This window comes from Felis catus, chromosome B2 (assembly GCF_018350175.1).
Source record: "Felis catus isolate Fca126 chromosome B2, F.catus_Fca126_mat1.0, whole genome shotgun sequence".
NCBI lineage: Eukaryota > Metazoa > Chordata > Mammalia > Carnivora > Felidae > Felis > Felis catus.
In genome coordinates this window covers 110,431,486-110,453,553 of record NC_058372.1, presented here as the reverse complement: position 1 = coordinate 110,453,553, position 22,068 = coordinate 110,431,486, and the positions used below count along the sequence as shown (strand labels likewise).

General features: G+C 35.3%; 1 protein-coding gene across 1 annotated transcript in view; it reads right to left on the bottom strand.

The window, feature by feature from the left end:
- Positions 1–13,928: 13,928 nt before the first annotated feature.
- The window catches only part of CLVS2 (clavesin 2), a 70,238-nt gene continuing 62,098 nt past the window's right edge, over positions 13,929–22,068 (bottom strand). The window contains exon 6 of the mRNA XM_019831164.3: positions 13,929–20,086. Coding sequence (XP_019686723.1) covers positions 19,999–20,086 — 88 coding nt within the window. The 3' untranslated portion in view covers positions 13,929–19,998. The remainder of the gene's footprint in view (positions 20,087–22,068) is intronic.

Below are 22,068 nucleotides of genomic sequence, written 5' to 3'. Positions count from 1 at the left end.
AAAATAAGCTATTGGGACTAAATCAAAATAAAAAGCTTCTGTACAGTGAAGGAAACAACAAAACTAAAAGGCACCCCTTGGGATGGGAGAAGATATTTGCAAATGACATATCTGATAAAGGGTTAGTATCCAAAATATATAAAGAACTTAAAAAACTCAACACCCAAAAAATGAGTATTTCAATTAAAAATTAGCAGAAGTCATGAATAGACATTTTTTTTTTCCAAAGAAGACGTGCAGATGGCCAACAGACACATGAAAAGATGTTCAACATCACTTATCATCAGGGAATACAAATCAAAACTGCAATGCGGTATCACCTCACACCTGTCAGAATGGCTAACATTAACAACTCAGGCAACAACAAGTGTTGGCAGGATAAGGAGAAAGGGGATCCCTCTTGCAGTGCTGGTGGGAATGCAAACTGGTGCAGCCATTCTGGAAAACTGTGTGGAGGTTCCTCAAAATTTAAAAATAGAAATACCCTATGATCCAGCAATTGTACTTCTAGGAATTTACTCCACCCCCCCCAAAATACTAATTCAAAGGAATACATACATTCCCATATTTATAGCAGTATTATCTACAATAGTCAAATTATGGAAACAACCCAGTATCCATCTATTGATGAATAGATAAAGATAAATAGATATATACAACAGAATATTACACAGCCATAAGAAAGAGTGACATCTTGCCATTTGCAACAACATAGATGGAGTTACAGAGTATTATACGAAATGAAATAAGTCAGAGAAAGACAAATACCATATGATTTTACTGATATATGGAATTTAAGAAACAAAACCAAAGAGCAAAGGGGAAAGAGAGAGAGACAGACAGACAGACAGACAGAGGCAAACCAAGAAACAGACTCTTAACTACAGAGAACAAAGTGATAGTTACCAGAAGGGAGATGGATTGGGGATGGGTTAAATAGGTGATGGGGATTAAGGAGTACACTTGTGATCAGCACCCGGGGATATAGATGTATGGAAGTGTTGAATCACTGTATTATACGCCTGAAACTAAAATCACACTGCATGCTAATGAACTGGTATTTAAATACAAACTTAAAAAATGATATTGATAGTGAACATAATAACCAATATTATTTAACATTCATCAGCATTTTAAGACTTTGTCAGAATTTTCAATGTTGCTTATAATACTCATCTCAACCAGGAAAGCCTTGGTCCTCTCTGGCTTCTAGTGTCATGACATTGTTGCTATTTCCCAAGTTCCCTTTTGCCCTCACTAAGTTGCATTCTCCATTGATGGGGCATGAGTTGTTTAGTGGTAAGAACACATAAGGATAGTTGGTTTATGAGGCAGAAGACATTGGTCAAAAGCACTGTAGCAGTTTCTTCTTTCTTCAGATGGGCTTCTGAGGCTTGGAAAAGGATTAACACACATGAAAATATAAAAGATAAAAGAAAATATCTGGAGCAAAAGAGACCTCCTCTTATAGATGTTCTCCTTTATACTAAGATCAGTTTACAATGACAAAAGAGTCAATCCTTCAAGAAGACATACCAGTTATAAGCCTTTAAGTACATAAGAGTAGAGTCCCAAAATACATGAAGTAAAAAACTGACGGAATTGAAGGAAGAAATAAACAATTCAACAATAATAGTTGGAGTCTTCAATATTGCATTTTCAAAATAGATACAACCTCTAAGATCAATAAGGGAAGAGAATACATGAACACTACAAGCCCACTATCTTCAGAACATTTCATATTTTATGTTTTGTTTACCTAAATGTAAAAACAGAGAGCTTCCACTATAGAATAATTAACACTAATAGTTAACATTTGCTAGGTACCAGGTGCTATCCTAAGTGTTTTGCATGTTTCTTATTTTTTTAATAGTAACAACAATCTTAAGAAGTACAAGGATTTATCTCACAGCTGGGAAATGATAAGCAAGGATGTTATAGTATGAATTATGTCCCCCCACTCCCAAATTCTTATATTGAAATCCTAATCCCCAGTACCTAAGAATGGGACTACATTTGGACATAGTGACTTTAAAGTGGTAATTAAATGAAAAATGAGACTCTTAGAGTGGGTTCTAATCCAGTCCCACTCCTGTCTTATTAGAAGAGGCTCTTTGAACGAGGAGAAATGTCAGGGGAGTTCCTGCACAAGAGGATAGACCATGAGAGGACACAGCAAGAAGGCAGCCAGCCATCTGCAAGTCAAAGAGAAAGGCTTCAAAACAAACAAAATACACCAACATCTTGATCTTGGACTTCTGCCTCCAGAATGGCAAGAAAATAAATTGGTTGTTCAAGCTACCCAAGCTCTGCTTTTTTGTAAGGCAGCCTTAGAAAACTAATACAAAGGACTTACACTCAAGAGTCTGATCTGAGAGACCACAGTTCTAAATACTACTCTAGAATGACATGGCTTACATGATTATTTTTCTTTGTTCTCAATTTCTAAATATGTATGTGTTATTCTAATCCATCTATATTACTAATTCTTACTTTGAACCTTTTTATCCAAACAACTGTAGAGAGTTATTTAAGAATAAAAGTTACCTTAGGTTCTGAGTAACCTTAGCAACCTCAGGTTTTGTGATGGTTCAAAAATGTTGAATCCTATAAGAGACCACCCCTGATTCTGGACCACCCATTCTGAAAGGCATAAAATGATTTTGTTAAAAATTGTTTTAAAGGTAGGGGCGCCTGGGTGGCGCAGTCGGTTAAGCGTCCGACTTCAGCCAGGTCACGATCTCGCGGTCCGTGAGTTCGAGCCCCGCGTCAGGCTCTGGGCTGATGGCTCAGAGCCTGGAGCCTGTTTCCGATTCTGTGTCTCCCTCTCTCTCTGCCCCTCCCCCATTCATGCTCTGTCTCTCTCTGTCCCAAAAATAAATAAACGTTGAAAAAAAAAATTAAAAAAAAATTGTTTTAAAGGCAACCTGGAGGTTTCTGAACACTAAAGAATTTAGAGATAGAAAGCATCCCATTTGAATATTTTGGTTACTATAACATTTCCTCCTATAATCCTGCAATGATTTTATCCTTGTTATATGATTATTTGAAGAGAAGAAATCAGGGGCACCTGGGTGGCTCAGTCAATGAAGCCACCAGCTCTTGATTTCGGCTCCAGTCATGATCTCACCATCATGGGATCAAGCCCCATGTCAGGCTCTGTGCTGAGCATGGACTTTGCTTAGGATTCTCTCTCTCCCTCTCCCTCTCTCTCTCTGCCCCATGTCCCCATCTCAAAATAAATAAACTTTAAAAAAAAAATAAAGAGAAGAAATCCAAGGAAATTACTGCCAGTTGAATACTTCCTGTGTATCCATGACCTCAGAAAATCCTGACTAACATTATGAAAGAGTGCATAGAGTGCAAGTAAAATCTGAGAGCTTTTTGCCTAGGCTAATACATAAATTATCTGCAAGGGAAAAATAAGTGACAAGGCAATTGTTATTCCAAGAAAACTTACTGTCCATCCCAACTGATGTGGACTGCCTCGCTTAATGTGCACCAACAATGTCTATGACATTTATTATTAAATCAGTAGGTATTTAGCTTTCTACACCCATAATATCTTTTCTTTTTTTTTTTTAATTTTCAATATTGGAACACATTACATTGAGGTACATGTCAAAAATGTTAGTAATAAAAAACACATCACAAAGGGAACTCCCAAACCATGAGATCATGACCTGAGCCAAAAATCAGAGGCTTAACCGATTGAGCCACCCAGGAGTCCCAAAAAGTTCTTAAAATGGCAATCAATTTAAAAGACTTTTGCACTATTGATATATAAATACTCTGGCAATACCTTCCTCTACAGAACAAGTAGAAATGCTATATTTAAAAAAAAAAACTATTTAAATGCTGCTAAACTGTCAATAAAATAAGGGAAATCCTCAGAGGATAAATATAAGGCAGGTGTGAGAATCCAAAGAAGGATACCAAAGACTGATGACAGCCATTGACTCGGGATTTTTTACAAATACTGTTTCACCAGAAGTTTTGGTTTGAATAGTTACTGAAGGTACAGGAGATAAAGGAGGAGGCCCGTACAAGCCTGGAGCATTGGAAACACAGAACAGTGAATGAATTCAGGACTGCCTAAGACTGTTAGACACGTGATAGGGGGAAAACAATATTTGATTTCCATCATTCACTACATAGAAACATCAATTCCACTGAGGTTGTCAAAGGCAAAGGTAAAATATTATGAAAAAAAGAAAAAAAATCTTTTCCTACAAGAAAATCCATAGCTTTAACAATGTTTATTAAAAATAAGAAAGACTTGGGGCGCCTGGGTGGCGCAGTCGGTTAAGCGTCCGACTTCAGCCAGGTCACGATCTCACGGTCCATGAGTTCGAGCCCCGCGTCAGGCTCTGGGCTGATGGCTCAGAGCCTGGAGCCGGTTTCCGATTCTGTGTCTCCCTCTCTCTCTGCCCCTCCCCCGTTCATGCTCTGTCTCTCTCTGTCCCAAAAATAAATAAACATTGAAAAAAAAAAATTTAAAAAAAAAAAAATAAAAATAAGAAAGACTAATAGTTCAAAACCCAAATTAGAAATTTATATTAAAAAGACAAGATTCACAAAATTTAACATTAAGAGGCAAATTAAAAAAAAGAATATAGTGAAATTAATGAAATAGGAAGCAAAGCTATAATAGAGTTTCAACTAAGCTACATAAATTTATAAAGCTATAAAAGAAGGTCTAGGACAATACTAATAAAGACACATGTGAATAATCTGAGGAGTAGGAAAAGGAGATGAATACAAACAAGGCATATATATGTTAAAAGGTAGAGATTATTATAAAATTTCTGCAAATCAATTTGAAAACCTCATTGAAAATGGTCGCATTCCTAGAAAAAGAAAACAGTAACTGAAACTAACTTAACTACAAACAGGAAATTTCAATTGTCCTAAAATCATTGAGGATATAGGATTAAGAGTTTAAATATTTACATAAGGAAAATGCCAGTCCCAGATCATCTTAACTGAGTTCTGCCAGACATTCAAAGAAGAGATAACCCAATTTTACATGAACTAGCTGCAAATCTATGTTTTCTAGAGATATATACATAAGTGGTAAACTAGAAAGTAAAATTAAAAGTCAACATAATTTGAGATAGTTACCTTTAAACAGGAATCAGAGGGCATTATGTAGAGACATAAAGGAGGATTTAAACTATTGGTAATGTTCTGTATCTTAGGCTGAGTGGTGAATACATGGTGTTCCTTCTGCTTTCTATATGTATACTGTACTACAAACTTTTTAAATATTAGCAATGTCAAAATACTTTCAGACAGTAAAAAATTCTTAACCTTTTTTAATTTGATTTTCAATAAATAATACATTCACAAAGTTCAACAATAAAAAAATGTAGAAAGGTGAAGAATGAAAATTTCCTTCTCACCCTTACCTTAATCCATCCAATTTCCAACTCCCCCAACAAACAACAAATGTTATTAATCCTTTATATTTTTCTGCATTTCCTTAATATACAAGCAAATATGATTTTTTTATTTCCCACCCCACTTTTTTACATTAAGCATAATATATTCTCTACAATACTCTGTCCCTTACTGCTTTTCTCAGCAACATATTTAGAGAGCTATTTCAGCACACACACAAAATGTTTCCTCATTTTTTAAGATTTGTATGGTATTCTCATTTATTTAAACAGATTATATCAGATCTACATAGTATCCTTTCCATGGATATATCATATATTTTTGTTTTTTCTTCCAAATTTTTGGTTCTTGGAAACCATTATCCTATAAATATCTTTGGAAATATTTATTCTTGGAAACACATTTGAATATATCTTATGAAATATTTCTCATGTGTGCAAGTATGCCTGAAGGATAAATTCCCCAAAGAGTAGGTGGATCGAAGTACAGTCTCATTTGTAATTTTGATAGATTATGCCAAATTGTCATCCTTCCTAAAAGCAATATAAGGAGAGCTTATGTCCTCATAGCTTCCTTGAAAAAGAGTAGGTTATTAAACTAGTCCATAGTTTCAATTTCTATTTCTCTCATTTTGAGTATGGCATAGCAGTTTTTCATATTTTTAAAGACACTATATTTTCTGGGAACCATCTGTTCATATCAACTGCCTATTTTTCTACTAGGGTTTTCCTTTTCTTATCAATTTCTAGAAACCTTTTAATATATTAGAAAACTTGACTCTATGTCTGTGATATAAGTTGAAAAATTTCCCCAGCTTTTCATTTGCCTTTTGTTTTGATTTTGCTTATGTTTATTCCATGCAAAAATTGGCTAATTTCATTTTTTAATTTAGTCGAATGTACCCTTTTTTAAAACTTTTTGGAATTTAAATCATAGTATAAGGCCTCTATTCTAAGATTATAAAGGCATTCTTTCATGCTTTCTACCAATACTTCTGAAATTTAATTTGAAATTTTTTTTTAATTTGAAATTTTTAATATATTTGAAATTTATCATAATATATGATGTGATGTATGGAGCTATGCAGTTTTTCACAATTTCCTTTCCTGAAGAGAAATCATATCTAAAGTAGATCACTGTCCATTTAGTATAATAGTATCATAAGTACATTTTTTAAAATGCATTATTTTAAGAGAGCACGACTCTGTGTATTATTTATATTTTCAGTATGCATCTAATACAAGGTCTTCACACAGTATTTTATTTTTTTTTATAATTTTTTTAACGTTTATTTATTTTTGAGACAGAGAGAGACAGAACATGAACGGGGGAGGGGCAGAGAGAGAGGGAGACACAGAATTGAAAGCAGGCTCCAGGCTCTGAGCCATCAGCCCAGAGCCCGCCGCGGGGCTCGAACTCACCGACCGCGAGATTGTGACCTGAGCCGAAGTCGGAGGCTTAACCAACTGAGCCACCCAGGAGCCCCATTCACACAGTATTTTAAAAGCCATAAAAAAGCAGTTAAAAAGTCGCATAAATTGATTGTGGCCAAGTGATTCCAAAGCCACTGTCTTCCAAAGTCAGCAATAGCAACGCTAAAACAATCTCAAGTAAAATCTGATGCAGAGCCTTTTTTACTCCCTTTTAGTGAACTGAACTAAAGATTTTTTATGTTTAGATTAGCCAATTTATTAAGACCCACATTTCTCTCCATTTTTTTTAAGATTTCAGAAAATCTAATCTGTTAAAAAGTCCATTCCACAAAATTCCTGTGGGATATCCTATGAGAACTGCCCATCATAAATCAATACAGTAGGGAAAACACCTGAATAAACTCATGGGAAGCTCCCAAACAGTACCTCAGCTCTCCTATACATCTGCATGGTTGCTTGACAGGCATCATGGTAGTAACATCCTGTCCCACCTGCCCTAACTTACCAACAAATATAGAGAAGATGCTCAAGAGCTAAGTTGAGCACCTGTGTTGAGATGTTCCCGATCCCATTTTCTTCTTGAAATCAAGGAACACATGCTTCTAAACACAGTAGTTGGCTTTGTTGAATGACTATTTCTTTTAGAGATAAGTCTGATAAAGTTTCATCTTCCTTTAGGCTTGGGCTCATCCTGAAGCTATTGATTGCTAAGATCCTGAATGGTTGGGAATAGTAGATATGTACAATCATCCGCCTCTGATTTGAAAATCCCTGAGTCCTGCCCTCTTTGCATGAGTAGATGTTTACCGAATGTAATGCCAGTGGAGAATTCCAAGCACAGTAAACAGTATGGAGAAAATGAAACAGGTTCATTATGCAGGCAGAACAGAGTTACATAGAAAAAGGGTTAGGGGAACAAGGGAAAGTTGTTAAAAGGAACAACAATACCACTGGAACGGTTGAGTCTTGGTTCTACCCTTAATTTGTCGTATGACTTCCAGCAAGACAGAGTATTTATAGGCCTCCGTTAATATGTTAATAAAATTGGCAGCTTGGATTAATCTCTAAAGGATCTTCCAGTAGTGGCATCTATTATTTTCAAAGAATGCAAGAACAGAGGTAGTTTTTGGTGGAGGTGAGGGTGCCATAGCTGAGGGATAATAATAAACTTCTTTTCCTTTTTTACTGAAGTGTTCATAATAATCTGTCAGTCTCCATTAATCAAATATATTTGTAACTGGTAAATATTCTCATAATTATTCCAATTAAAAATATGTATACTTACATGTCTTTAGTTTTTTGTTTTTTTTTTAATTTTTTTTTCAACGTTTATTTATTTTTGGGACAGAGAGAGACAGAGCATGAACGGGGGAGGGGCAGAGAGAGAGGGAGACACAGAATCGGAAACAGGCTCCAGGCTCTGAGCCATCAGCCCAGAGCCTGACGCGGGGCTCGAACTCACGGACCGCGAGATCGTGACCTGGCTGAAGTCGGACGCTTAACCGACTGCGCCACCCAGGCGCCCCTAGTTTTTTTTAAGTCTTGAATTATACATACAGTTTGTTTTACTACTCTCGAGAATAGATTGTTAAAACATGTTTACAATGCCCATTAAATGACATAAGAGCAGCTGTGGCAAAATAAGATTTGAAATTTTTTTCTATAGAAAAATGTTTTCAATCACCCTTTAGTAATAAAGTTGTGTAAAAATCACTATTTTTTTCTAAGACTGGCTAAAATCCCCAGTATGTATAATCAATGAGGGAAATAAATTTATAGAGACTTCATAAACAAATAAGTTCACAAAAGTAGGCAATCTGAATGGTGTCCATAACTTCCTGCTTCTAGAAACAAGATGCTTTATTATGACCATACTAAATTATGTTTTTTTTTCCTTCATAAATGTAATGAGTCAATTGCTGATGTTCTTAAATATCTCTTTATAAAAGTCAGTATGTGAAATAACTCAATTTTTCTGTTTATTGATTAACATAGAATCAGCCTGCCCTAACACAAGCGCTCACCTTTAGTGATTTTCTATACGAATGAAAATAGAGAAGCTCCATTTCCTTAAGATGAAAGTCATTTGCTGGGTTTTTTTTTCCTATGCTTCAAAAAGGGAAACTTTTATTTATTCACAGCTCCTTCTAGCTAAGTTATATTCAATATTCCTGATACCCTTATTTTGAGACTTGCACATGGTGAGTTTTTAAGGTATTTTATAATACGACCACTTTATAAAGGCAAAGATTCTCGCTTCACATACCAAGCAGGAAATAATCCTTTTAATGCTACCTACATTAGCGCCTCTGGAGCTACAATGGTCAGAGTTCCCCCTAACAGTGGGACATAGAATACATCCAAACATGTCCAGGAAAATAGTGGCTTTGTGGTTCAGATTAAATGGAAAGATTAAATTGAACAGTCTATCGGAATTTGTTTATCTTTGGTTCCTCTTTGTCTTCTTTTCTGATGAAAATCAGTGTTCATTTTTCAGTTATAATGAGTTAAAGCAGTAGGAAATTGCCTGAAAAGGGGCAAAACTGGGCAAGAGCTGACACCTCTGGGTCACCCCAAGAGGCAGATTGTGAGATGCTATACCCCTGAGTGTTGACACCTTTGAACTACTACCAGTGCAGAGCAGAAAGGAAGGAACCAAAAACTGTAACAGTCTTCCCCAAAACAGCATGGATATGAGAAGATGATACTGCATTTTTCCATGAAAAGGAAGGGGCCAGGTTATCAAAAATTAGTTCCTGATTCTGTGCTGACAGCTCAGAGCCTGGAGCCTGCTTCGGATTCTCTGTCTCCCTCTGTCTCTGCCCCTCCCCCACTCGTTCTCCCTCTCGCATGCACTCTCTCTCGCTCTCTCTCTCAGAAATAAATAAACATCAAAAGTTTGTTTAAAAAATTAGCTCATATTGTTGAAACAATAATTGCCCCATTTCACAGACGAGGAAATAGGGCCAGAGGTCACACAAATTAAATCAGGTGTGTTCATCACACTTAACACACTATCTGATTTCTGGAAGGGCAGGAGCTTTGTTTCACTGCCATGTCCCTGCAACTTAGTGTCTGGGGCAGAGCAAACACTCAATAAACATCTGTTAATGTTAAAATGAAATAAACTGAAATCATCATTCAACCCACTCCACTGCTTCGGGGCTGGACTTTATAACTCATGCTGGTTTGTATCTCCATTCCATCATTCTAGAAATCAAGATGTGACTTTACAGTGATTTGGAGTTTATATCAAATTTTATCAAAGATATTGGATCGAATCAACAATAAATTCAAAATAACATTAAAATATGCCCACACATGTTTAAAATCCATTTGAAAGCATTATATATTCCCATATGCTAACATCAATGCCATATCTCCATACTTTAATAACAAATCTATTCATAGCTATTTAATATGATAGGTTTTCTAAATTTACAGGAGTTTAGTTTATGATAAAAAGATTGAAAGAAATATATACACATTCACATTTCTGAATCTGAAATTTCATTTAGTGACATTTTATTTAGAACTTCATTCATCTTCAGAGATCCAAAGGGACATGAAATAACCTTGACATGAAGTGAAACATTAATACTATGGTTTTAAGAATATAATAGAGGAACTGTAAAATTTCTAAATCCATTTGAAAGCAGATTGAATTAATAAAATTTACCAATGAATATATTCCTAGGATTCAATCATAAAAATGACACATTAAAAAAACAACAAAATTCAGTATAAGATGATATGAACAACAGCATCTTCCATGCACTGTGTATACTTGAACTTGAACCCTTTATTTCTGATGTAATGCTAAACACATTCTTGGAAACTGGCAAAAAAGGATGTCACAGAGGCAAATATCTCCCACTGTCCAGAGAATTCACACAAGAGAATTCTGCCTTTTCCCAAGCACAGGCCATTTAGTCTCTTCTCTATAGAAGGTTTTCCACATTCCTCATTAACCCTGTCATATATTTGGGTAATCGGCAAGAAATATGATCTACACTGATTACCAATATGCTACTTCATGCCTATTACAAAGCCACTGAAAGACTGGTTGTCTTCCGAAACATTTTCAAACATCTATTCTCATTTTCACATTATAGTTCCTTCTTCAATTTCACATTCAACACCATACTTATTCTCAGTGTCTTGTTAATAGAAGACCTGGTAGCAGATTGTAAACCTGGAGGCTTGAATTATTACAATGTAGAGAAAGGCACACAGTGCAGTGGAGTAAAGGGAATAACATAGGTTTGGCGAGAAAGAGAAGATAAACTGCAAAGGATAAAAATCAGAAACCTATCACACGAAGAACCAGTATCGAAGATAATTTAGTTACTAAGATTATGCCGGTCAGTCCAAATTGTAGGGATACAAAGTATGGGGATAGTTAGGGGTAACAAATGTGATTATGAGTTTCAGAAAATGAGAGCTGCAATCGTACAGAGGAGAGGGAGTAAACCAGTTAGAATATATGAGCAATTCCTGCCATGTGGTGTCAGAACTAAAATTTCCAAATTAAAAAATATACAAAAGGTATCAAATATAAAACCCAACTGATATGACTTCTGTTAAAGTGTTCCCAGACTCGGGGCGCCTGGGTGGCGCAGTCGGTTAAGCGTCTGACTTCAGCCAGGTCACGATCTTGCAGTCTGTGAGTTCGAGCCCCGCGTCGGGCTCTGGGCTGATGGCTCGGAGCCTGGAGCCTGTTTCTGGTTCTGTGTCTCCCTCTCTCTCTGACCCTCCCCCGTTCATGCTCTGTCTCTCTCTGTCCCAAAAATAAATAAAAAACGTTGAAAAAAAATTAAAAAAAAAGTGTTCCCAGACTAAATAGTCATAATACCTATTTCTAAGATCATGAAAAGATTATTTAGAAACACCATAAAACTTCATTTATGTTGTAATTGTTTCAGAGAAGGAGTGATCATAATTTCTTTTCCCCCTTCTCTTCTCCTCTTTCTCCTTTCCAGTTAAACTATCTTGGTGTTTTCTTTTAATCTAGTTTCCAATATTGGAAGAGTTATGATCTTTTAACTTGCAAATTTTAAATTGGAACTAAGATAATCAACAAAGAACAATTTACTATGGTTTTGACCTCGAAGTGACTTTTAATCTGAGCTATCTTGTAGTCTTTCCAAAACTGAGTGTAAGCTATGCATATTATAGGTCAAGAATCAAATGATCTTAGAGTAACTTCCAAAGACAAAGCTCAAAGAGTCATATAAAACTGAAGTTCTGGGGTAGAGACCAGATCTGAGGGAGAGGGGAATTTAATTATTGGTTCATGTTTCCATCATCATCAGAGAGGGAAAAATTCCCCCTTTGAAGATGAATAACAAAAAGAGGTTTCTTATTAAGAAAAAAAAAACTTTTCCTTGGGGTACGTGGATGGCTCAGTTGGTTAAGCGCCCAACTCATGATTTCAGCTCAGGTCATGATCTCATGGTTCATGAGTTCGAGCCCTGAATTGGCATGGAACCTGCTTGAAATTCTCTCTCTCTCTCTCTCTCTCTCTCTCTCTCTCTCTCTCTCTCAAAATTAAATAAATAAATAAATAAATAAATAAATAAATAAATACATAAATAACTCCCCTTAAAAGCATAACATAACATGCTGAAACAAATTAAGATCTTCATGCAGTCTTTTTGGATTTGCTGCTAAGTCCAGGCACTATTCAAGGCACCAGTAATGAAAGGACAGGCAAAAACCCCTGCTTGTGTGGAGTTCATATTCTGTTAGAAAAAGATGTAAAATAAACAAAATAAATAAGCTATTTGGTGTATTAGAAGGTGATAAAAGCTATGGGGAAGCAATAGACCAGAAAAAGGAAGTATGAAGAACCATAGGGCCATATAATCTTAAATAGGGAAATTTAGAGAGTTCTAAGAAGGTGACTTTTGAGCAAAGATGAAGGAAATGAGGGAATAAGCCACATGGATTTTGGGGAGTTGGGGGAGAGGCAGAAAGAACAGAAGGGCAAAGGTTCTGAGCTGGAGGAATGCTTAGCAAAGTCTTGGCACAGCAAGGATGACAATTTGGCCAGAGTATAAAGAGTAGAAGAAATATTCTTAAGAAATCTCTAGAAAAGCCAAAGTCATGGGTGAGGGGGTATATTGCGTAGAACTTTAGAAGCAAGAAATTAAAGTATTTAACAATTACTTTTGCATTACACAGGTGACAAGATGCAACCCAACCAGAAAATCTGCTATTCTGCTCTTCTGGTGCTTACAAACTTCTTATCAACTCTCCTCATTCTCCATCATAAGGACATTGGTTTTTAGTCTTGCGGGTTTTGAGAAAGTGAAATGATCTGAGCTCACTCTCGCTAATGTGTTATAAATCCACTCTAGGCGCCAAGGGCAGAAGCAAAGAGACCAGTTTTCAGATTTTTAAAATATTCCAGGTGGAAAATGTTGAAGTCTTAGGACAGGGTAGTGATGTCCTGGTTAGAGAAGTGGTCAGCATGGACATTACATTTTGAAGGAGAGCCCACAGTATTAGTGAGCTGATTGGATGTGATTTTGAGACAGAGACAGGGAAGAGAGGATGATTGGAAAGTTTTGAGTCCTGGAACCCAGAAGGTTCCAGGACACTTGGGGAGATGGGAAGGCTAAAGGGGAAGCAGGCTCAGAGTGAGAGAAGAGAAGTTTGGTTTTTTTGTAAATGTTAAACGTGACACGTTCATTAGACACCCAAATAAAAACGTTTAGATAAATGAATTCAAAAGAAAGAATATTACTGGTCTTCTCTGTGGATTGAAGATCCAAAAAACATTTCATAATTTTCTATCATGAAAATCTTATATATTTTTGAAAAACATTTACTTAAGCATTTACAAATCAGTAGGCAAATACCCAATCCTATACAACTGACTGATTTATGTTTTTATGTGTATAATGGCACATTTTTTCTTAAAACGTAGCAAAGTGTTTATGGGTTTCTGATACTTTTATGATTCCAGTTAGAAAAAAAAAGGGGCAGAAGAGAGCATACTCATTTTTATTTTTAGAGAGAAGTGATATTCAGAGACAAGGGTTTTTGATGTTGTTGCTGTGTAAAGACAGACTACACATCAGAGCCTTGACCATCATGTCCCCATGGACTCTTTTATTGGCCAAGTATTTAAGTCTTGATATCAGAAACCCTTGACATTTTGAAAGCGTTTTCTGTATGTACACTTTAATACACTTTAATGTACTTTTTAGTGCGGAAAGAATTCCATATCTCTGGTTTTTCTTGCATTCTTTGGTTGTCCTGAATTCATTCCCACTTGTGATGCTTCTTCAGTTGCTGCTAGAAACATGGCCCCTTCCTGACATGGCTTTACAAAGAGGCAGCGATAATGATCCTTAATAATCTCAAAACCTGTGTACAGGAAAATCATCTGCATCTGAGCCAGACAAAGTCATAAAGTCTATTACAGAGGGTTCTGGCTAAATGCCTCTTTTCCCTCATTAGATAACTTTTCATCTATAGGTAAGTTAAATGAGGGGAACTCCCAGAAGACACAAATGTGTATTTATTAAGCATTTTTTCCAAGTCAGGCTGAATAACTTTATTTTATTTAATAGTTTGAAATGGAGTTATGTTTAATAGAATTTATTTAAATCAATGCTTCTTTATAATTTTGAATGTATGTCTAATCTCACAACTTTACGTCAAAAGTGAAAATATCAGCTATTTAATGGTCATCTGCATTGCTATATGCAACTTAAAAGTTAATTCACTTCTTCATTCAAACTATCCTTTGAAATCTTGTCTAAAACTTACAGAATACTAAAAATGATGTTTTGATTAAATGAAATGTTTTCTCCTTTAAGCTCCAAACATGTAAATGTCAGAAAATCTCAGATATCCTAACCTAAATAGCTAACTAAAATTTCTCTAAAAAGAAAGTTATTGTCCATTTTTAGATGATATTTTAGAAATTTACATTTCACAGGTGCAACAGATCCAATACTACCAAATTCAACATTCACCATATGCAAAATTATTTTTAAAGCAGAAATGTATTTATTCAAAAATTATATTATACCATTTATAATGTTGTATTGGAATAAATCACTCCCTCAAAAGGTCATAGGTATTTAAACCAAATAGTAAACAGTGTGCTTGTATTCTTATGTAGGACTTTTATAAATTACCTCTTAGACATCTTGTTTTGTTTTCTTTCTGGACAGTTTGGAAAAAAAAAAGTATGTGGTTTTGGAATTTTATTTATCTTCTAAATAAGTCTGAAAGCTGAAAACTAGATTAGAAATAAGACAATGCTTGAAACTCTATTATATGTAAACCATTTATAGTCCATTGCAATTTTTCAAAATAGTTGGGGATTGATTAACTCTTGAAAGTTCTATTAACATTTATTTCAGTTTTCACTGAGGTCTCTCTCATTCACCACAAAAATAATTTTGACAGAATAAATGAATTGATATCATTAAAGATACAAATATTTGCATTGAAACTTGAAACTAAGCCAAATATTGACCAACACCTTCTGAATTGTAACATGTCCACTATCTACTAGAAAAGTGCATTCATTGTATTTAAATCTATGCATATTTGGTTTTTTTCTTAATTTAAAAAGTATCATTTGCACCCTCCACCTTTGAAAAACAGTAAAATTTGGCTGTTTCAATCCACAGAATTGCTACTTTATATTTTTTCCCACAATGCAAAGGAATAAATTCCCACACTTATCACAGAATAGACTCCATAATAGTATCTCCATGTGTGGGGTTAACCTATGGATGTTTACAAAATAAAAACTTGAACTTGTGAAAACTTACATTCTTTAAGCCACTAAGATCAAGATATAATAATGTTTCAAAGTCAAGTCTCCTTTTGTAGTCTTACTTATTTGCCACCTTTCAACTAGCAAATAGTGTTAAATAATTCCAACTGCACGTTGAAATCAGTTTTCTTTCAACTAAAATGAACACAAAAAAAACAAATCCTTTTTACTACTGAAATAATTACACATCCTGGATATTTAGCCAATCTTGTACTTTTGTGCCAATACATTGTATGTAACTTGCTGATTCTTAAATGATCTAATGGTATCATAAATTTAAAATGCACCACTATTTTTTAGGCTATATATCTATATAGCATACTTAAAAAGGAATATATGCCTATGAGCTTATTGATGTAAAAATGTAAATACTATATCTGAAAGTTCAAATATCATGCCAGACCTTTGCTCCTTTTATTTTGTGTGTTGAAAATCACTCTAAAATGTCCTGATGGCTGATGGCAGCTTTTCAAGTAATCATCAATAAATACACACAAAATAAGAATCAAAAAAGTTATTAACTAACCAGATCAGTTAGACATTTAGATACAACAACAGAATACATAGCCTCTCAGCAGGTTTTCTTCATATAATTTCTCTAAGGGGTCACAGACACATCCATAAACCTTTAGGTTGTTTGTAGAAGGAAAGGAAATCTGTTTCTGAAGATACACTCTGCCATGGCTCTAAGGGTTTCTTTTTGTGAGTGACAAACATGTTCCCCGAGGTCTAAAACAATGCTCCATTTTCTTGATGCATTAGAGGGACCTCTGCTCCCTCGGGAATAGTACAGAAACTTCAAATATTTACTTTAACAATGTGACCTAGTTAACAATATTAGAGAGAACCTAGCTGCTTGGCTTTCCTGCTTATGAATGTATGAATTTTCAGTATGGTAAAATAAACAAGCATTTTTCTGTGAAAAGACTCAAGGAATGTCTGCCTACACTAAGCAAACTATTACCGAAATAAAAGAAATCATGCATGCCCACTTCAAAAACTTCCTTGAACAAATACTTGTATATTGTTTTAGCATAATGCCAGACTTGTCAATAACGTGTTCAAGTTACGGTATTGAACTTACACAATAAAGACTTAATACTCTATGGGAATGTTCAAAGCAAGGCCTCAATATCCTTCTTCAAATGATATTTATATTTCACCCTTATGACATAGATGCATGTATTTACTTTTCCAAAGAGAATATAAATAGAATCCATATTCTAGTATCACTGCTTTATCTCATTTTTAAAGAGGCACTTCTTCATATTTCTTAGAGTGTATTTTCACGATAATCTCTTCCTTTAAAAATATCAGGCAAAAATGTGTATAAATATCACTGACAATAAAAGGAAAGCTATTTATTTTTAAACTAGCTTTGGAAGCAGCCGCCCCTGAAACAATGGAAGGAAGAAAGGATATAAGAACTAGCTGGCAGAACAGGCAGGGTGCGAGAAGTACGAACAACTGGCCTATTCCAAATGAAATGTGGTAATTCTTTGATGTCTACTATTTTCAATAACGACGGCTACAAAAGTAAAGCATAGATCTCAAAATAGGCAAATCCATGAGGGCAAACAGCTGTGTGTGTGTGTGTGTGTGTGTGTGTGTGTGTGGTGTGTGTGGCGTGTGTATGTATGTGTGTGTGTGTGAGACAGAGAGAGAGAGCGAGACAGAGAGAGAGGACTATCACAATTAAATTGAAAGAACATGGGGGTGCTTATTTATGAAGTTATGTGACAATAGATATAACACAGAATATCGCATCAGGAAAAAGCATCCCTAAATGGTGCAAGTTAGCTGGTGCTGAAGGGAAAATTTATAGAGTTGACCAAATATCCCTTGACCAAGCAGCTCCAAAAACATTCCTGGAAAACGAGTCTACTCACAGATTGAACTAGATAAAGCAATTTCAAAAGGCATCATTGTTGTAATTTTTTCATTCATTTAAAAATATTTTACACAATGCAGCCAACTCTGAATTGCTCATTTGAAGAAGAACAGACACACAGCAATGGGAAATGAAGTTTCCAGATGTTGGGCAAGGGAGATAGTGGGAATCATACTTAGATAGGTATGTATACACATAAAATATGCCTTTCTGGTTATTTTTACATATGACACTAGCCTTATGAGAGGGGAAAGAAGCTGGCTATACTAGTTGACATCTGAAGCTGGTAGAATCCTAAAAAATGCCAATAAATAGTGTATTTCAAGAGAAACACATGAGACTGAAAAGTTGGCAATCCTTCTGTACTTTGTTTCTCTTTTATCCTAATGCATCCTATTGCCTAACACTTGCTTCTGTAGTATATGAAGTCCAAGACTATAAAATGTACATCAGGTAGGCAAAAACGTAAGAATCTCATGGGTAGGGTTCTAACAAAGATAAGAGTTGCTGTGGCTTTTTATCCCCAGGTCATTCTAATCTCTATCATATTTATGGGCAGGGCAGAGTACCTGACAGTTGTTATTCTTCTGTACTTCCTTGAGGTTGGCATTTCTAAGGTGTATTTCAATCATATTATTTATGTATAGATTATGTATTTTTACAAATGTTAGATAGGCCATCAGTGTGACTGCAGATTGGTGTCCTGATCTTGATTTTAAGACTTTTGGCTATAGAATTGTCACTGGAATTTTTGAAGCTTTTGGCCAAAAATATATAAAAGCTGCTACATGCCTTTATTTCTGTTGGTTTCCAAGAGCTCCTTGAGATATGTTTCTTTCAAAAGAATATTTTAGTGGTAAATTTTCGATCTCAAAAATCGTCACTCTGAAGAGGTGGTAAAAATCTTGCTTTTTCACACTGGGATTTGAAATTTAAAGTAAGATTTTTAAAATGTGCTATAATTGTACAATTTCTATGAAATAAAAACTAAATAACATAAGGATTCCACATCTAGATTTGAATTATAATATGCTATCTCAGATGCCCTCAGAAGCTTTCATTATGTCTTATGGATGCAATATGTTCCTTCAGTCTTTTCTGAAAAGAAAATCTGTACTTACAGAGTCATTAAGATAATTACTTGGATTTTTGAGAAAAATTGTATTACTCTTGGTCACCTAAAACCTATGTTACGTTGAGACCTGTTGTTTTTTAAAGGAAAATTTTTTTTCACTAAAATGGCACAGATTCAAGATTGCATTACAAATTAAATTGGAATTCCCTTAAACAGGTTCACTGAAAGTCTATTTCACTAAACATCATTTTCATTAACTTTAGCAGAAGTAGTTTTCCAGAGTTAGTATCTCACATAATCATTTATAACATCTCTAAGACCATTGAATATGTATGATTTATTTTATAAGCCTGTCACATCAAGAATTTATTAGAGCTCAATAAAAATATATATGTGCATGTGAATATATATGTTTATGTTTCCAACCAGTGCACAAGAATTAGAAATTAGCCCCTTATCCGTACATGGCAACTTTTATGCCCAAAATTAGCTGTCAAAACACTATTCACGTATGAGTTGTCTTTCTCTTGGTCAAAGAGTTTTTTTTGGGGGGGGAATGTTCTTAAAGTACATTAGACAGGGATACAATGGGGTCTTAAATACTACATTTGATCTTAGCCAAAAGGCCGAGAAACGATACAATGGGGTCTTAAATAAAAGACACGTTGTGAAGACAGCAGTTTAAAAAAAATCCACTCTCTTTCAGAATTCGACATCTTAATATGGGGAACATATCCTTTCACAAGACTCCAGGAATTAAACAACATAGAAGAGTTCAAGTGTTTAGTTTACCAGCTCCTCTGCCATTCCTTGTCTCCAAAATTCAAGGCCAGTGATAGTCACTAGGACACATTTTGTGTGAAATGAAAATCACTAGACAGGAAATACACTTATCATACTAATTTCCTAGAATCATCTAGTTACCTGTGTCCATTAAAAGTACATTGGAATATGACAACTTCAGAGAAAAACAATGAAACAATCACTATGATAGCTGAAATATGGCTTCATAGGAAACAGGGCTACATTTAATTAGCTTCCATTGCGTATGTGTCTTTTCTAGTTTTTGTATAATTCATATCACTGGTATGGTCTCGAGCCAATCTTTTCCAATTTAAGTTACTACCAAAGTTTACAAACTTGACATGAAGATTACATTATATTTACAAAGAACTTGGCACTTACAGAATAAATTATTGACTTTTTTCTTTAACTCCAGACCAGGGCACCCATGGTTCAGGCAAATGGGAAAGCCCAATGCCTTATTATATATTATGCTACATTAACATGAATAAATAAGTTTCCAGCTGGTCATTCTTCCACAGTGCTGTCCCTGTTGCTGAAAACAAGTACCTTCCATTTCTAATCCATGGAGAGTGTAGAGAATTTATCAGTCCAGAGAGAGCAAAGGTTGCATGTTTTCTTCTTCATTTTTATCCATGCGTTTTAGTACTGTAGGATCCACTACCGACTGGGATCTGGAAATGATAAGGCTAATGTCAGAGAGTTATTACCAAATAATCATGTTCCCTTCTCCGTCTTTTCTCCATTATTACTGCTCTCATGGATGCGGATTATCTTCCCTACATCAAAGGCTTTATGAACTGAGAATGCTGCACGTTTACAGAGGGACATGCTTACCATGGGTTTTGCATCAGAGGGAGAAAAAAATCCCCTCTGAGCTCTAAATAAAATAATGAGCAGCAAAGAATTCTAAATGTACCATAATAGGCTTAAGTTCTACTCTTCCCAATCGATCAAGAGTCTTTTCTTTGAGAGTGAGAATTTATAGTGTAGGACAGATGGATGATAATAGCACATCCCCAAGTGGAAAATTATTACAGTGAAACTATTGTTATGAGAAATGATGTAGAAGTGATAGGAGCCTTGGTTCCTGTTTTAAAGAGCTCTTGGAAACAAATTCAACACGAATGTGCATTTTAACCACCTTTTTAAATGTTTGTTTGTTTATTTATTTATTTATTTTGAAAGAGAGAGTGAGAGCAGTGGAGGGACACAGAGAGAGAGAGTCCCAAGACAGACTTTGCGCTATCAGCGTGGAGCCCCATGCAGCACCAGACCTCACCAATCATAAGATCAGAACCTGAGTGGAAATAGAGTCCATTGCTCAAACATTCGACCACCCAAGCATCCCTAACCATCATTTTTCATTTTGGATGACCACAATAGGAAAAGAAAAGGAATCAAAATTTGAATGTGAGCTTTTGTTAAATTTCCCACCAGAGCATCTGAATAAAATCAGTCGTACTCTGGAAAGTTTCATGAAATGATTTAAGGCTTTAAAAGAGTAAAAATCCCTCTTGTTGAGGCAGCAGCACTTTGTGATTACAAGAGCAATCATTTGAACTCCTTATACATGCCTTTGATAGTAGGTAGGGATTATATCTCAATTCATCATTAGGAAACAACTTGAAACTGGGCAGAGGGAAAGTCAATGAAACATACTACTGTTATGGCAGGAAACTGCATTCTTAATAGCTATGGCATTAAAGAAGCAGCTGCCCTTTTAAAATTCTCCTCAACAATGAATTTTCCCCCCGCTGCTGCATTCCAGCCAATTGGCTATTGCTGTGGCAATATGCCTCTTAGCAGACCTCATTAACTCTCAAAAAAAAAGACTGTAAGCTAAAATACAACTGCACATGCTAATGAGAAAGAACAGCAATGGAACTAATTATCAAAGCAAAAATAATTATAGGATTAACTGATTAATTGACTCTTTTATTTAAATAAACCTAAATTCATCTCTAAAGAGGGAGTGAAAAGAAAGGGGAGGACATTAAAATAGGAATGTTTTATTTCCTAAGTCATTTTCACTATTTTATCTCAGTAATAGGTTATACATGTGTATATCAGAAAGGAGACCAACTAAAGTTGAATGAGCAGATGGGTGAGAGAGAGACAGTGGAGGGAAAAGAGGGAGAGGGACAGGGAGGAGGAAGGAGAGAAGAAGGAGGAAGAAAAGAAGGAATAAAAGATTGTGTATCATTTTTAAAGGCAATAATAATTTATCTTCAGAAAAATAATTTTTAATGTTTATTATTTTGGAGAGAAAGAGAGACAGAGCATGAGCTGGGAGGGGCGGAGAGAGAGAGGGAGACACAGAATCCGAGCCAGGTTCCAGGCTCTGACCTGTCAGCACACAGTCCGATGCGGGGCTCGAACTCAGGAACCAAGAGATCATGACCTGAGCCAAAGTCAGACCTTTAACCGACTGAGCAACCCAAGCGCCCCATATCTTAGGAAAAATAATTTATTTGATGAATAAAATAACATTTTAACACAGTGAAAAATGGCACAAAACACTTAGGAATTAGACCTTTAACACTGCTTTACTTGGACTCAACTAAAAACAAACAAAAAAATGGTTTCCTAAGAAAAATTCATGTTAAAACAAAAAAATTTCATTTGATGCCCTGCACTAAAGTATTAACGTGAC